General features: G+C 55.2%; 2 protein-coding genes across 3 annotated transcripts; both read left to right on the top strand.

Annotated features, from left to right (window-relative positions):
• Positions 1-4,174: 4,174 nt before the first annotated feature.
• On the top strand, positions 4,175-8,182 carry LOC133215473 (methanethiol oxidase-like). Its single transcript, XM_061359519.1, has 10 exons — positions 4,175-4,283; positions 5,067-5,252; positions 5,627-5,747; positions 5,839-6,021; positions 6,348-6,530; positions 6,674-6,748; positions 6,840-6,961; positions 7,062-7,154; positions 7,302-7,420; positions 7,731-8,182. Exons 2-10 carry the CDS (start codon positions 5,085-5,087, stop codon positions 7,891-7,893), a joined length of 1,227 nt encoding a protein of 408 aa, XP_061215503.1. The 5' UTR covers positions 4,175-4,283; positions 5,067-5,084; the 3' UTR covers positions 7,894-8,182.
• Positions 8,183-8,616: 434 nt separating this feature from the next.
• On the top strand, positions 8,617-16,653 carry LOC133215469 (methanethiol oxidase-like). 2 transcript variants are annotated; one of them, XM_061359512.1, is made up of 12 exons: positions 8,617-9,461; positions 12,110-12,163; positions 13,114-13,226; positions 13,485-13,670; positions 13,919-14,039; positions 14,227-14,409; positions 14,869-15,047; positions 15,607-15,685; positions 15,786-15,907; positions 16,013-16,105; positions 16,263-16,381; positions 16,491-16,653. In XM_061359512.1, exons 1-12 carry the CDS (start codon positions 9,389-9,391, stop codon positions 16,651-16,653), a joined length of 1,485 nt encoding a protein of 494 aa, XP_061215496.1. In that variant the 5' UTR covers positions 8,617-9,388. The 2 variants fall into 2 exon arrangements, with proteins under 2 accessions (XP_061215496.1, XP_061215498.1); XM_061359514.1 differs by lacking the exon at positions 8,617-9,461 and adding an exon at positions 9,976-10,733.
• The last annotated feature ends 279 nt before the right edge of the window (positions 16,654-16,932 follow it).

The following is a 16,932-nucleotide window of genomic DNA, read 5'->3' as shown; positions in this document are numbered from 1 at the left end:
CCAAAGACGTCACCAAGGAAAGCCAATGAGGATGACCAGCAAACCTAGCTAATGAGTGGAAGGCTAATGAAGTTTTTAATAACTGGGTGTGCAGGCACAAGAAGATGGTGCAGTGAGCCATGCACATCGTGACAGCGGAAGCATGGACAGAAGGCATCAGCTGAGCACCTGAACTTGCCTCTGATGGACTCAGAGGAGCATGGGAGAGCAGTGGTGAGCTCTGTGCAGGCAAGAGGGAAAGGCTGTTTTGAGTTGGCCTCAGGAGGACAGTTAGCTCCGGTTGTGGAGCTGCTCCTGGACTTCCTTCTGATAGTTGAGGTGTAAGGTCTTGAGATCTGCCTGGGGATGATCAGAGGGTGGTTGGTTCCCAACACTGGCACCCCTTTTGTGAGCCCAAGACAAGCTTGCTGCCCCTGGGACACATGCAAGAGTTTGTCCCTGAAAAGTGATGATAGGGGCAGATTCTTTGCTTCCGCTCATGCTGGTATGGTCCCAAAGCCATGTGGAAGGTTGTGATCTGTGTGGGTGCCAGTCTGTGAAGCAGAGCATTGACAGGAGTGCTGCAGGAGGCAGGCTCAGGCTGGAAGCTGTCCCTGGGAAGCAGCATGGGGCCTGTGTGCTGTGCTCTGCAGAAAGCCTCATCTCAGTTGCCTCTGTGTCTCTCAGCAGTAGGAGTTTTGCTGGGAAAGGGCTGTGTCTGCTCTAAATCCAGGGCAACTCTAAATGTTGTGATAGCCTGCGAGGCTCTGAGTGCAGTGCACAGCCCTGGGAGGCTTTGCTGTGTCCTTCACCTCCAGCGTGCTGCAGGCCTCACACAGCTGAAGTGTGAACATTCATACAGCCATGAGGGTGGGAAGGTGTTCAGCACTCTGGTGTTGCTGCCTTGGGCTAGCAGTCTGTGTTTTGTCCAGTGTGGATATGCAGTGGTCTTGCATTGAGTCTCCAATTCTGTGTACATTGAACTTTGTATTACACTTACACCCAAGTCCAGAGTGGAGCCCAGTGCCTTAATCCCACTTGGCTTGATGCAGTGTAGCTCTTTGATGTTTCCTTCTTCTGGCATCCTTTGCAGTTCCTTCTCTATGTTTGCTGGTCTTTCTGACATCCAGGGGAGGTTTCTCTGTCGGGGTCTTCCAAGTCCTACCTGGAGACTGCTCAGTTAAACAGGCTGCTCTAAAGCAGTAGGAGAGCCGTGCACAAGTGTCTCCATTGCATGTTTGATTTGACATGAGGACAGAACTTTCCATGGGGTTACCCTTGCCCAGGGTCTAGACTTCTTCCATAGTCAGTAGCATAGAACTTGGAGCCTTTACTTTGCAGGCTTTCTTCTTGCACCCATGATATTATTTTAACATCTTCTCCTTGCCTTATAGTGAACTTTGATGTACCTGGATGCAGCCTGTCAGTAACAACCCTACATTGGCTGGGGGCATGAAGTGTCCAGCTGTGGTAAGTCACAGTCCTTCTTCTCTCTGCCTTTGCCCCTTGCACTGAAATTGTTGAGCTGGCTTTCTGCTAAATGAATCCCAGGTTCTTGCAATGCAGCACTTTGATGTTCTTTACTGACTGAACAGACAAGCGTTGGGCTGCTCCTGTGGCCACCCATCCCATGTATAAAGTACTGCTCTGGAAGCCATATAATTACAGGCCAGTGAGATGGGATAAACTAATCTCTCTTGAGATAGAGATCTCCCAAGGGCTTCCTTAATAGCACTGTCAGATGATTCTGCATTCCAGCATTGGAGCAATTACTTATCCCATGTAATGTGCCCACTGATTGAGGAGTTCTGCCACAAGATGTGACACTTGTTCATGATCTGTGGTGCTTGGCATTTTCTTCCTGCTTTAGTTTGGCAGCCGGGGATAGCAAGGCTCATGGGGATATCAGGAGAGGAACCTTCTTCCAAAGGTCTTGTCTCCAACACCTCAGGCCCTTTACCAGAGATCTCTGCTCTTCCCCTGGCTGTTCTAAGACAGCTGAGTCCAGTGTCTGCAACTCAACTGCACTGGTGCGAGGCATTTTTTGGTGTTAGTGCCTGCAGTGGGGCTTTGGTTGCCCCATTGCCCAGAGTGGTGAGGAGGGAACTGCTCAGGCACTGTTCTATTTGGCTGCGTTGTCCTGAATCCTAGAGATTCCATTTGCTGGAGGTGGGCTGACTTTCCCGTTTGGAGATGGCACCCTGAGAGGCAGCAGCAGGTCTTGACCTTGTAGGTGCTGCACAGATTGTATGGAAATGCGGGAGGCACCCATTCCTAGCGTGGTGCTTTCCAGCTGAGTGGGAGATGTCAGCAGCTCCTCACCTGATTTCAGTGTGTTGGAGCCCCCTCCCTCTGCTGAGCCTGTGCTGCACCCCAGTTTGCAGTCCTTAGAGCTCAGAAAGGCTTCTTTCAGGGTAGAAGCCCCCCTGAGCCAGGCTTGCTGAGCTGAGCCCAGGGAGCCCGTGGAGCCTTCAGCCCTCAACAGGGATGTGCCTTCTGTCAGGGTCCAGATCTCAGAGTGCCTTCGGTGAGCTGGGTGTGCTCCAAGCTTGTAATGTGCAGGAGGCTGCTGGTGGGGCTGATGATCTGAGGGCTTCTCATCCATCACCAGGAATCTGCAGCCACTGCACATTTGGATGGTGGGAAGCTGGGTATGGGGGGTAGCTTTAATTACCTCGTTTCTCATGGGGATGTGGAGGCCTCCAAGCCTGGAGAAGACCACTGGAAATCTCCAGAGCCCCAGGGTCAGATACAAGAGGTTGTGTTTAAGGAAGAGACCTGCATGGAGCAGCAGATTTTACCCCAAGATTGGTGGTTGGCAAGGCGGAAACAAGCCAAAGTGCTGGTCTGGCACCTCCCAAACACTTAGGAGTGATGCTCCTCCCTTGGCAGGTTGCTTTCTCCCCCCACCCTTTTGCCTTGTATATAAGGCCCCCTCGGAGCAGCCTTGGCACAACACAACCCACTCCAGCGAAGCAGACAGCAAGCTGCACCTCCAGCTCCAGCACCTCTGCTCTTGAGGAGTGAACCAGAACCATCACCTTCAGCATGGGTAAGAGATGCTCTGCAGCCTCCCCTCAGCACTCCAGGCCTTGTTGTTCCTTCTTGCCTCTGTCTCTGTAAAGGAGCAAGGCTTGGACAGTTGTCAGCGAGCAAGGAGGAGCAGAACAGAAGAGATGAGAATAGTTGCAGTTGCAGTTGCAGTTGCAAGGGATCTTCTAGTTCCTGGGGACGGGTAGGTTTGTTCCTCTGAGTGCTGCAGGAAGGAGAAAGGTGGGACTCAGCTTGGGCATTTTGTCCCTCTGGTACCAAGGGCTCCCTTTGGCTCTCTCCCCATCCGTTGCTGGGGGCTTCTGTTGGCCTTGGAAAGCTTCTTGCATGTGGCTGCAGCATCCATGCTGAGGGAGCCTCCCCTTCCTTTGGGGCATCGTCAGGGGGACAAGAAAGCAGAGTTGGTTTCCAGGCCAGATGTTCAGTCCTGGTGTGGTGCTTGGTGGAGGCTCTCGCTCCTTCACTGGGGACAGGGAGGGGATGAGGAGGAGGCTCAGCTGGGTCAAAAGGGAACTGAGCTGTGGTTTGATCCGTGACAGCCCTGCTGGCACTTTAGGGAGGATTCCTCTCCCTCTCTGTGCTGTGTCAGTGCCATAGCGACAGCAGCTGCTGGTCACAGTGGTCCTCATTGACAGCTGGGGTGGGAGAAGGTCCCTCAGGTGGGACAGAGGCTTCTGAATTGGTGCCTTGTAGGATGCACATTTCTCATATTGATCTTCCCTTCTCAAACCAGACAGATGCAGAGCTCAGTGCTACGAGTACCCCACCTGCACGGATACTTTGAAAGGCAAGTCCTCCCGAGCGTGCTGGGAATGGGTGGTCTGGGAAAGAAGCCTGTGCTGGTGGAGACCACAGCTGGGTGCTGGCTATGCTGGGTCCCTTTCCCCGGTGGGAACAACGTTTGTTTTTCTCTTGTCTCTGGGTCTGTAAAGGAGCAAGGCTTGGACAGTTGTCAGTGAGCAAGGAGGAGCAGAACAGAAGAGATGAGAATAGTTGCAGTTGCAGTTGCAAGGGATCTTCTAGTTCAAGTACCAGTAGGGAGGTTGCAGCATCCAGAAGAAGGAATTCAGTCCTTGGAAGCTTTTCTTTTCCTTTGTGGCTGGTTCCTGACATATTTAACACAGCTTTCTCTGTACCCAGCTCCTAGGGAGGAGGTTGCCTACGTGACCTGTACCTACAGGGAAACGTGCAACGACCAACCTGACTTCCTTGCCACCGTGGATCTCAACCCCAGATCTCCATGTTACGGCCAGGTACCTGTCTTGACTGTGGTGTTATTGGACTGGTGTAACAGGGATCAGTTGCTCCCTCTTTGGCTAGATCCATGACATTTACTGTCTTCCACTGTCCTTAATGCCTGGCTCTGGCTGAATCATCTCCATCTCTGTGTCCCGGGGACAAGTTGGTTCTGACTCACTTCCCAACTCACTTCCAGAGTACTTGGTGCTACCAGTGAGATTAAAATGGTCTCTGGTGACCAAGGGGGTTGAGGGTATCCTTCTGCAGAGTTCAGCATGAATCTCTGGTGCTGCCATGTCGGAGATGTTCTCTTGTGTGCTGTACCACCCTGCCTGCTCTCATCCTGAAGGCTGCAAAGGCAGGTTATCTCCTTCAAGGGTGTCTATATGAGCTGAGAGCCCATTGCTACAAGAGCTTAGAAGAAAATGCACTTTAAAGCCAATGTAGCCTTCTGAAAGGTGTTATCACATTTTGAGATGCATTCTAAGGAGGGCTTCGCAGAGCAGTGCATCACTTCCATCAAGATGATAATCATCATTTCTTCCTAAACATCATTTCCTGAGTTGTAGTTGCACGGGGTGAGGAATTCTTGCAAGCATCTCCCATTCCTCAGCTGCCCACAGTTCCCTAAGAGAGAGCAGTGCCCAGTGCAAGGAGCACTCCTGTCTTCCCAGAGTCTCTAGAGGCAGTGCAGGCTCCAGTCAGGTGGAGGCTCCCAAGACACAAGTATGTGCAGCATTAGGGTGCCCGTTTGTCCCTGCTCCCTGCGCTACCCTAACTCTGCCTTGACTGCCTAGGTGATCCACCGCCTGCCCATGCCCAACCTCAAAGACGAGCTGCATTCCTCGGGTTGGAGCAGTGGCTGCAGCTGCTTTGACAATGCCAGCACGCAAAGGACCAAGCTGATTCTTCCCTCTTTCATTTCCTCCCGCATCTACGTGGTGGATGTGGGTTCCCAGTGCCGGGCTCCCAGGCTCTGTAAGGTATGCGAAAGGTGATCCAGGGACAAGGATCTGGGAAGGAGTTGGGAACTGGTGCTTCTGTAATAATACACGGGGAAGAAGGGTTCTCTCCTCATCTTCTCTTCCACCCTGGTTGTAGAGAGCTGGGTCACGGTTCCCTCTCGGCTCTGTGCTTTCCAGAGCAAGGGAGGCTCCCATCATCCTCACGTTCCTTTCTGTGCCTGTTGCCTTCAGGGAGAGTCTAATAACTGGAAGCCACAGCACAGACAGACAAGCTGTTATAGTGAGATAGGTGCTGCTGCATTCTTGTCTGTGTAGAGGGGAGCTCAGAGCCTTCCTTGTGCATTGAGCTGAGCACTCAGAAGCTAAAGAGTGTGTGTGTGAACTCTTCCCAGATGATTGAGCCAGTGGATGTCTTCTGGAAGTGCAACAAGGGGTACCTCAACGTGCCTCGCAGCCTGCCCAACGGTGACATTCTGATTGCTAACGTGGGAGATCCAGCTGGCAACTCCAAAGGTATTTTGCCCTGGATAAGGTCCCTGAGCCAATGGCAGGTTTGGAAGTGGAGTATGGGATCTTTTCCATGCATCCCCTTTCTGTCTGCCAGGTGGATTTGTGTTGCTGGATGGACAGAACTTTGAGCTGAAGGGGAACTGGGAAAACGAGTGCGCATGCCCCCCGAGTGGCTATGAGTTCTGGTTCCAGCCACGCCACAATGTTCTGATCAGCACTGCTGGATTCGAGCTCAAACGTGCAGGATATGGCTTTAATCCTGATGACTTGAAGAAAGGTGAGGGAATACGGGTGCAAGTGCTGAGCCAGTGCCCCTGGGGGGTGGGAGGGTGTCGATGCCATCAGAGAAGCCACCAGAGCTGGAGAGGGGCACAGGCAGGTTTCTCTCCACTCAGCCCATTGACAGGCACTGATAGGGGATGGGCAGCATCTGCCCTTAAGTCAGGCTGGTCCCTGTCTGCTCTCACTGCTCCTACCTCACAGCAGCTTCTCTGCTGCTCCTGGCTTCCTGCTGCCGTGGCTGTCCCTGTCTGTGAGCATCCTAGGAAGGGGCTCCTGCCCATCGGAACCCCCCTCTTCTGACTCTGTTTTCCTTTTCCTCAGGGGTCTATGGACGCCGCCTGAATGTGTGGAACTTGTCCTGCCGCACCCTGACACAGTGCTTTGACCTGGGGGAGGACTCTCTGCCCCTGAGTGTTAAATTCCTGCACAACCCCGATGCTGCCGAGGGATACGTGAGCTGTGCCCTGAGCGGCATCGTCTACCGCTTCTACAAGTGTGAGGCAAGTGCTGGGGTAGTAGCTGCATGCAGTGAGAGCCTTCCCCAGGCAGTGGGAGCCTTCCCCAGGCAGTGGGAGCCTTCCCCAGGCAGCTTTGCTCTGTGTGGGCAGCAGGAGCACTCATGGTGCCTGTGTCTCTTGTGCAGAGAGACAACTGGTCAGTGGAGGAGGTGATTCGCATTCCACCCAAGGAGGTGGCAGGATGGATTATGTGCAAGATGCCAGGTTTGTTTCCCCTCAGGTGGTGAGATGAGAGCTGGGGCTTGATGCAGGGCATGTTTCTGTTGATGCTGCCTTCTCTGTTTCTGTGCCCCAGCCTTCACAGTCGACCTGGTCATCTCGAGGGATGACAAGTACCTGTATCTCAGCAACTGGCTGCACGGAGACATCCGCCAGTACGAGCTGTCCAGGAACTGCAAGCCCAGGCTGGTGGGACAGGTAAGGCAGGGGCAGAGGGGCTTGCACTGGTGTCTTCCTTAGCAGAGTCTGGTGGTGGGTAGATGACCAGACAACACTTCTCCTTCTGCCTCGCATACAGGTATTTGTGGGAGGCAGCATCCTCAGAGGTGGACCCGTTGCTGTGTGCAGAGATGAAGAGCTGAAGTGCCAGCCTGAGCCCTTGGTGGTCAAGGTGAGTTCTGCATCCTCTTTGCCCTGGGGTGCCCCCTGCACTTGGGCTCTGCTCTGCTACTTCTGTGTCCAGGGTTTCTGCCCCTGCTTGTGCTTGGCTGGGCAGAGCAAGGAGCAGTGACATCCCTGCTGTGTGTTGTTCCTTCAGTGCAAGAGAGTGTACGGCGGCCCTTGTAGGCTGCAGCTCAGCTTGGATGGCAAGAGGCTGTACGTCACCAACTCCTTCTACAGCACATGGGACAAGCAGTTCTACCCGAACCTGGTCAAGTAAGAACTGATGGGGAAGCCAGGGGCCTTTTTTGCATGGGCTCTGTGTTAGGAACGGGGAAGGTTCCTCATCTGGGGGGCTACAGGGCTCCGTGGGTGATTGCAGGGGGAAAGATTTTCCTCGCATCATCCCACAGCTTCCTCCTATTGATTTCCCCACTCAGTTGAGTCGCAGAGGTCTCTGCTGGGCACAGAGCAGTCACTGCCTGTGTGGTGCTGCAGAGCCAGGCTTTAGCTGGGGAGAGCACAAATGTTTCAGCCTGGTTGGGATTTGCTCGTGTGTGATGGCTGCGCTCTTGTCCACTCGCAGGGAAGGCTCTGTCATGCTGCAGATTGATGTGGACACTGAGAAGGGAGGCCTGTGCGTGAACAAGAACTTCCTGGTGGATTTTGGAAAGGAACCCAATGGGCCCTGCCTTGCCAAAGACATCCACTTCCCTTGTGGAGATTCCACCTCTGAGATCAGGGCCTAGGCGCCGCAGGAAAGACTCCCTTCTTCCCTCTCCTCTGTAGTGCAGCCATTAAGATAGAGCTTAGGGTAACTGGGTTGGGGTCCCCCTTCATTGCTGGAGTCTAGGGTTGTGCTAATGCGAGCTGTGCAAGCTCTGCCCTGTTGCGAGGCTTTGGTTCAGGCAGACCAGTGGGCAGACACCTGGCATGTTCTCAGTGGTGTTCTCCGTGCAAAGCAAGCCCTGGGCATGAGTCCCAGAGCAGAGCCCAGGGAGCTGCTCACACACAGGGATGTGCAGTACACACGGTGCCTTTGGGCACATCTCCACCGTGCCCTACTTCATTGCTACAGGCCTCTTGGGCCCTGCCTTGATGTCCCAGCCTGTTGGCTGCTGCTCTGTGTCCTGGGGCCGGTGGCAAGGTGCTGAGCTCTCAGTTCTGTTTCAGAGCTTGCTCACCCTTGAGAACTGAGGCAAAAGCAAGTGAAGTGCCCAGTTCATCTGAGCTCCTGTGCTTCAGCCAGGTCCTTCCTGGACAGTCTTCCCCTGCACGAGAGCCCTCCTGGCTCCTTGTATGTGCTCAGGTCCGTGTGTCACAGCTGGACGAGCACCAAGTGCTTCAGTTTGGAAGAGGTGCCTGTTTCCTGACACTGGTTTGCCCTCATGTTCTGCTTTAAACACAAATAAAACTTCCTCACCTCACCTATTCTTGGTTTTATTTCCTTGAAGCATTCCTATGTTGTTTTCAGCAGTGGTTAATGATGATGTGCTGATAATGATGATGTAATGATGATGTAATAGTTTTAGAGATTCTGATGAGATGAAATGTTGCTGGTCAGAAGTGCCTGCTGTCCTCCTGAAACACAAAACACCCCAGTGGATATCGTGTGAATCCTCATCCATTTTAGCCTTTCACATAATTACCTTGGAGGAAAAGGTCCTCTCTTGCTTCACACTTCCCATGGCCGGTCTGCTGCAGCTCTCCTGGGCACCCTTAATGGTCCCAGGAGAGAAACAATCCCTTCTGCAGGACAGTTCCCCCTGGGAGGGCTCTTCTGACTTGCTGGAGAGAATGACGTTTAATGAAGGTCCAAGTTTCAGGACACCCCATTCTGATGCTCCAGACCTGCCTTGTTTGAGGGCCTTCTCAGGGGATGTCCTTGCTGTTGAGAGACCCTATAAAGGACGTATCTCGGTAGAGGTGACTCCTCTTCCTCTCTGTTGTCTGGAAGGAGAGTCTGGCCATCAGACATCCTTATGCCAGTGTATGTTCCGGATGGCTGGAAACAACTGAGCTGAATCCACTCTGGAAACCCCTCCTTGTGATGGGAGCAGGCACCATCCACATTAGTGCAGGGAAGAGCACCCTTAGTGCATGGCCATGTTTCTGAGGGCGATCAGAGCCTGCTCCCCCTCACATCACTGAGCACCATCTCTGTCTTTCAGGTTGCACAGCAAGGCAAGGACTTGGCCTGGGCTCTGGGTTGCACCATGAACACCAACAGGCAATGCAACAGAGATGACCCAGCTCCTTGTTCCATCATCAAGCCACGCTCTGCCCAAGCTGGATGGATGTGGACATCTTGCTCCTGGTACGAGCAAACCCTCTCATCCCCTCTGAGGGCTCTTCCCAGGTATTTGGGTCCTGATTTCCATGTTTCAGGAAGTGTGGGCCTTTCCTCACCCTTGTGCACAGGTTATCCTGGGGGATGTGGGACACTGGGGTGGCTGACGCTGGGTGCTCCTTCTGTTCCTTCCAGTGGTTACTTGGAAGAAACTTCTCCCTGGTGCCCATCAGGACCCATCAGGTCCTTTGCAGTTGCCAACAGCGGCTCCACTGGGACAGAGGGTGCTGGCATCACCCTTACCCCTGAGGGAAGCAGCTCCCCCCTTGTTGAATTGCACCAGAGGCATTTCCATGGAGGATGATGCTGTCTCCTGCAGTGTTTTACATCACATCCAAGCATTTGAGCTCAGGCAGGTGAGGGTGGGAGAACCAAGGGCCATTGATCTCCATTCTGGCAGTGTCCAGGGACACTGACGGCAGTGCCTGGCCATTGGAGCTTGCTGGTTTGAGAGCCTGCATCTGGGGCAAGCACTGGAGCAACCTGCCAGCAAGGATGTGCCTGGGGGGGCTGAGCATCCACTGCTCAGCCCTTACAAGGCAAGGCAGCTGGCGCCTGGCTTTGCAGCCAGAAGCAGTAGCAGGCCCTGACTAAGTTGGATGTGTCATGGGGAAAACTGTTACCTGGCTTCTGCCCTCCTCACAGCAGCAAATTAACAGCCCACAGTAAACACCGAGCCTGCAATTAGAAGAAACCCAGTCCTCATTTTTCATTTCGAGGTGTGATTAACATCTGCAACCTCAGAACATTATTTCTGTGGTTGGAAGTGCACTGCTTGCCCATCCCTCATCGGGGGCACCCTGTCAGCCCCACAGGGGAACCTGAGACACTGCTGCCAGCAGGGACTCGGAGCAGAGGAGCAGCCTGCTTTCCCTCCATGGCTAAAAGCCCTTGGTTTTCCAGCGTGCAGGAATGTGTGTGCACTGTGCAGTGCAGAAACAGCTCCATCCCCTATCCCTGTGGGAGGGGAGGAGGTTCTGGCAGCACTGAAGCAGCTTCCCTGCACGTTTGCAGTGCTTTAAGACGCTAAAGGCTGCCCTGGTACCTCCCACACCCCAGGGTGTGCGGATCCTCCCCTTGGCATCCTTTTCCCAAAGCCTTCTCCCGGTCCTGCTCCCTTTATACTTGAACACTCACAGAGTTGCATCTTCCCTCTTGACGTGCCCCGAGCAGGCAGGATGCAGGCAGGATCGTCTCCTTCTGCCGCTCAGGTGGGATCCAACCCAGCCTCCAGAACAGGTAAGAGATCTCTGCATCGACTGCAGCTTCCTCTCAAGAGAAGGCTTGGGGCTGCTGCTGCCTTTTGGCTCTGGGCTGTGCGCTGGAGTCCTCCTGAACTCATTTGGAACCGGGTCTAGTGGTTTCATTACTCTGACATCCAGAAAGTGGAAAGAAACAAGGGGGTGGATGTGGTGTTTTCTCTGGGCAGGAAAGGGTTTCTTTTCCCAAGCTACTAGAAGTGCCAGGGAACATTTAGGTAGACTGGTGATTCAAAGCCTTCAAACTATTCCTTCATTTATTCAGCTGCAACTCGTACAGGCTGTGCTTGCTACAGCCAGATTTACCATGGCAGGGAGTCCCCAGTGTAAAGTCTGGCTTTGATGGGGCTGCTTTTGCAGGAGTAATGAAAGGAGAAGGGAGAAGCAAGCTGGAGGGGTGGTTTCTCACTGCTTCAGGTGGAGCATTTCCCTGGAGCAGCAATGACACAAGTGATGAATAAGAACAGAACCAAGCAAGAAGCTGATGCAGCAAGGCTGAGTCGTACAATTTAGCCAGGGGTTTTCCTCCCTCTCCTCAGGCTTGCCATTGTCGATGGGGAGAAGGGTCCTGCTGCTGGTGGTGCCTGTCTCCTAACAGCTTCCTTCAACAGCATTAAGAAAAACTCTCAGCAGTTTTCAGGTGTTCTGGAGAGTGAGGCTGGGGGGGTTTGATGCGCCTGGAGACCCACAGCAGCATCACAGGGATTCCCAGGATGATGGGGGCTGGAACTTGGTGATCTTTAGGTCCTTTCCAACCCTGACTGTTTGATGATTACAGAATCATCAATGATTCTGATGCCAGGAGCTGGCGAGGAGAGCGATGCTGTGAGCTCTGACCACGTCGGGTGGGAACGAGGCTTTCTAAGTGAAAGCTTCGCATGAATGCCCCCAGGCCAGGGCACGGCAAAGCGCAGCACCCAAGAGAGGGTCAGGAGGAGCCGCAGAGCAGAGCCTGGGGCTCATCCCCCTGCTCACCCCGCTCTGCTGGGCTCCTCTCCCGGTGCAGCAGCCTGGTGCTGCCTCCCTTCCTCACTGCCTCCTCCCGGCATCTGCCTGGCATTGCCCCTGCCCGTCCTGAGCTTTCCTGTGCCACAGGGACACGATGGGAGGCAAAGCAGGGAGATGCTGCTCTGAGCCTTGTGCCCTCTGCACTAGGAATCTGTCCCTGCCAGGTTTGGCTGCCCAGAGCCCCGGACCTTTCTGGGTGTCATTTGGATGCACACGGGCATCTCAGCTCTCCATTGCCCTGGAGTGGGACCGAGCATGGGCACTGCAGCGAGCAGTTCCTTTGGGAAAAGGGGGTGAAAGAACTCGCTGCCATCTCATTGCTCTTTGTTTCTGCTCTCCCCAATGCAGACAAGTGTGGAGCGTGCGGTCCTGGCTTCGCCTCCCCTCTGGATGCCATGAAAGGCAAGTCTGAAAGGCCGGGCAGGCAGGGGAGAGCTGTGCTGAGGTAGTGAGCATTAACACAACGCTTTCCAGAGGGCGTTATCAATTAACTCCATTCTCTGAGGAGGCTCCCAGCAAGCGTAGGGAAGCGAGGGTTTTGTTTCTGGTCTGTTCTGAGGCCAAGCATCAATTGCATAATGACAGCTTGGTGTCAGAACAAACCTCGTTAGGCTTTGGGCTGGCTTGGGCTGGGTCATAGCCTGCAGCAGAGTCTCCTGCGGCTTCCCTGGGCCAAACCAAATGGAGGTTTTCAGTTTCTCAGGGGCAATTGTATTGATAGAGCCCCATGACACCACCAAACACCAGCAGTGGGGTTCAACCTGGGAAGAAAGAGGTGAGCATCCTCATCCCTTGCACTTGGCCTGATGGCTGGGGTCACAACGGGGCAAAACCTTGTCTAAAAACCAGCCTCATGGGCTGCTTCCTTACGTGTCTGGACGCTTTGCCTGAATAGTGCTGCATTGCCAAAACTCTGATGCTCTGATGTGGAGAGACTGCTGAATGCATCATCCCTGGCCATCCCTCCCTTAATCCTATTCTCTAGGGCTTAGCAAACACCTCCGAGAAGCCCTAAAGAGCTCTGGAGCTTGCTCATGATCTGTGATTCCTCTCCATGACTTGTCTTTGAACCAAGAAAAGAGCAGTGAAGAGAGGAGCCTTTCAAAGAGCCACACGTGTTGGCAAGGCTGGGCAGGGATTTTCACTATGGGATGGCCCAGGGGCCGGGGGGGGGGTTCTGCCTTTCACTCAGCCTCGTGCCTCTGGTATGGCACAGAAGCACATCCAACCACCCCATGAGCAAACAGGGCCCCCCGGGAGGGAGATCCAGGCTGACCAGAGGCTGCTGCAAGGTTTGGATTCAGCCAGAGGTGGGGTCTGTTGATGCTCACGCAACGATTCTGTCCTGAAAGGTCCCCGGGAGGAGCTCGTGTATGTGCCCTGCATCTACAGGAACACAGGGAGGAAGAAACCCGACTTTCTGGCCACTGTGGACATCAACCCCCAATCTCCACACTACTGTCAGGTACCAAACGCTTTACCTCAGCCTTCCCTCTCCCCAAAGCTGCTGGCTCAGTACTGAGGTTGATGCTTGTCCTGTCCTCCCCAAGACCCTGAACCTTCCTGTGCTTACAAAATACCCCTAAAACCCTCTCCAGACCCCATTCTCAGGGTCCCCCATGCACCATCGCTCCCCTGGGGATGCTGAGGCTTGCCTGAGGCGGGCTCTGCCTCTGAGCCTGCACTTGGCAGAGGAGCAGCAAGCGGGGCTGGGGCTTTGCAGGTGATTCACCGCCTGCCCATGCCCAACGTGGGGGACGAGCTGCACCACTCGGGCTGGAACACCTGCAGCAGCTGCTTCGGGGATGCCACCAAGAAGCGCAACCGCTTGATCCTGCCCAGCTTCATCTCCTCCCGCATCTACGTGGTGGATGTGGGAACCGACCCGCGAGCTCCCAGGCTTTTCAAGGTACCTTCCATGCACATTGAAGGAGAAAGGACTGTGGGGACAACTTAGCAAAGAGGCTTCTGGGGTACCCCCAAGAGCTTTGCAAGCCCCCTGTGTCTGGATGGCAGAATGGGAAGGCAGTGGAAGGCGTTTCTCTCCTGCTGGTTTGCAAATACTGAGCTCTCCATCCAGCCCAGTGCAGGAGGGGACCAGGGCAGGCCTGGGACAGCCCAGGCCGAGGACTTGATGGTGCCTGTGAACGCTTGCAGGTTGTCAACCCAGAGGACGTGTTCTGGAAGTGCAGCCTGGGCTATCCCCACACCTCCCATTGCCTGGGCAGTGGGGAGATCATGATCAGCGCCCTAGGAGACCCAGCTGGCAGTGGGAAAGGTACCTCAGCCCCCCAGGGAGAGGGTCTGGATGAGGAGGAACCATCCCCTCATCCAGAGCTGTCCTGGAGGCTGCACCCAGGCCCCCCAGCCCATTCCATTGATGTGTCTGTTACTGGTTTTATAAGGTGGAAACTGCTAATCTGGGTGATTTCCTCCCTGCCCATGGGGTTTTGTTTTCACATCAGGTGGCTTTATTCTGCTGGATGGGGACACCTTTGATATCAAGGGGAACTGGGAGAAAGGGGACAAGATCCCCTCAATGGGTTATGACTTCTGGTACCAGCCACGCCACAACGTCCTGATCAGCACGGAATGGGGAATCCCCAAATGCCTGGGTTATGGGTTTGACCCAAGTGATCTGAAGAAAGGTGAGAAAAGAGTGTTTAAAAACCCCAGGAGAGAGATGCTGCAAGCAGACCAGATTTCAGCCCTGTTCTGCTGCCAGTTGGAAGGCAATGGGCAGACCCAACCCTGCTACTGTGAGCACCCTTTAGGTGCAAGCACCAGAAGTTCAGCCCAAGGCAGTCCATAAATGCTGCTGTTGAGCTGTACATGGGGTTGGAATTCAGCTGTAGGGATGAAGGATGAAGCTCCATCTCAGGCCAGCTCACCCCAAAGGCTCCCTGCCCTTCCCAGCGCTGTCCTAGTGAGACGGTCCCTGTTGGATGCTGGGCATCTTCCCATGGCTTTTGCCAATGTCCAAAGCAACCAGTACAAAGACCAGGGGTCATCTCTGGGGGGAGCTGAAGGGGCTGAGACTCACCTGAACCTGCAGCAGACCTGCTCGAGGCGCTGACCTGGCAGCATCCCCTGTGCCCCCCTCGCAGGGCGCTACGGACGCCACCTCAACGTGTGGGACTGGACCACTCGCACCTACATCCAGGCCATCGACGTGGGTGAGGATGCGGCGCCGCTGGAGATCCGCTTCCTGCACAACCCCGATGCTGCCGAGGGCTACGTGGGCTGCACCATCAGCAGCGCCATCCACCGCTTCTACAAGACCAAGGTGCTCTCTGGGGACACCACAGGGTTAGAGGAACAGGGTGGATGGAGCTGCAGAACTGCAGCAGCCCACCTCCTGCATTCCCCATCGTCCCCACTGAGGCACACACTGCCTCCCCGTGCACCCAGACCAGGGGCTAGCCCAGGGTAGCCTCACCAGAGGACTTGTATTGAGTGGGTGCAGCTTTGGCTGAGATGATTTAATTTAAAGGAGATTTATTTCTACTTTGGTTGTGGATTTATGACAGCCCAAGCCATATTGTTCTTGGTGTCTGTTGTGGTGCTTAATGATGAGCTGGGTGAACAGAGAGAATTCCCTTTCACCAAACCAGCCAATCTCACTGGGAAATGAGACCAGGTTTTGGCCTCCTCAAAGCTCCTCCTGAGGCTGCAGGACCCATGGCTCTGCAGAGCCAGGGATGGCTCCAGAGTAGCTCTACAGCCCTAGAGAGTAGAGGTTGTGGACACATGCAGGCAAAATCTGCCCCAGGGTTGGGTCTTATCCTGCCTCTGCCCGCACGCTGAGCCCCCCGGGGCCGTGCTCTGTCCCACACCTCCCGCAGCAAGGAGACTGGGCGGCCGAGAAGGTGATCCAAGTCCCCAGCAAAAAGGTGGAGGGATGGCTCCTCCCGGACATGCCAGGTCAGTGCATCCCAGGCTGGGTGCTGCGGTGCTCCCCGGCTCCCCGGGGCACTGCCGGTGCTGCTGCCTGCTTGTGCAGCTCTGTTGTACCCTCCCCTAGGCTTCATCACCGACATCCTCATCTCGCTGGACGACAGGTTCCTGTACTTCAGCAACTGGCTGCACGGGGACATCCGCCAGTATGACATCTCCGACACCCGCAAGCCCAGGCTGGTGGGGCAGGTGAGGCAGCAGCAGGCTCCTGGTCGCATCCCTCTGCCTGGTGGGGACAGTTGGGATCAGTCCCTCCTCGCTGCCTTGGCCACCCAGCCCTTGGCTCTCTCGCAGGTCTTTTTGGGTGGCAGCATCACCAAGGGTGGACCCGTGACCGTGTGCAGGGATGAAGAGCTGCAGAGCCAGCCAGACCCGTTTGTCATCCAGGTGAGCGTGGCCATGTCCCCAAACTCCCAGCCTGGGGAATGATGGCGAGGCTGGGGAGCGGGTCCTTGTGCATCCCATGGGATGGACGCGGCAGCCTAGGGGAGGCAGGAGCACCCCTTGTCCTGCACCGTCCAGCAGCCCATCTGTCTGCTCCCAGGGCAAGAGGGTGCAGGGGGGACCGCAGATGATCCAGCTCAGCTTGGACGGGCAGAGGCTGTACGTCACCACGTCCCTGTACAGCGCCTGGGACAGGCAGTTCTACCCCGACCTCATTGAGTAAGAAAACCCTGATGCACGCGGGCCATTGTCGGAGCTATGGGGGGGGGATGCAGGGGCAGGGCCCCCCCATGCAGCCCCCCCAGCCTCCTGCTCTCACCCTGCACAGGGACGGCTCCGTGATGCTGCAGCTGGACGTGGACACAGAGTGCGGCGGCCTCACGGTCAACCGGAGCTTCCTGGTGGATTTTGGGAAGGAGCCCGACGGGCCCTGCCTGGCGCACGAGATCCGGTACCCGGGCGGGGACTGCACCTCCGATATCTGGGTTTAGGCACCGCTGTGCATCCGGACACCCGGGGCTCCGGTGGCTCCCCTCTGGTGGTGAAATAAAGCAAGCTCTGGCTGCACCGTTGTGCCTCGAGTCTGGTGCGACCTGGAACCAGAACGTGGCACCTGCACACAGTGCACACGCTCCCTGCATACGTGCCCACACTGCATGCACACATGCACTGCATACATGCCCATGCTGCATGCACACACACACTGCATACATGCCCATGCTGCATGCACACACACACTGCATACGTGCCCACACTGCGTGCACACATAC

The sequence above is a fragment of the Neopsephotus bourkii genome, unplaced genomic scaffold (assembly GCF_033783945.1).
Source record: "Neopsephotus bourkii isolate Nb327-2 ecotype Australia unplaced genomic scaffold, CSIRO-AGI_Nbou_v1 NB_989, whole genome shotgun sequence".
In the NCBI taxonomy this organism is placed as follows: domain Eukaryota; kingdom Metazoa; phylum Chordata; class Aves; order Psittaciformes; family Psittacidae; genus Neopsephotus; species Neopsephotus bourkii.
The sequence above is the reverse complement of the archived record's forward strand: the minus strand, read 5'-3'. Positions and strand labels throughout refer to the sequence as shown.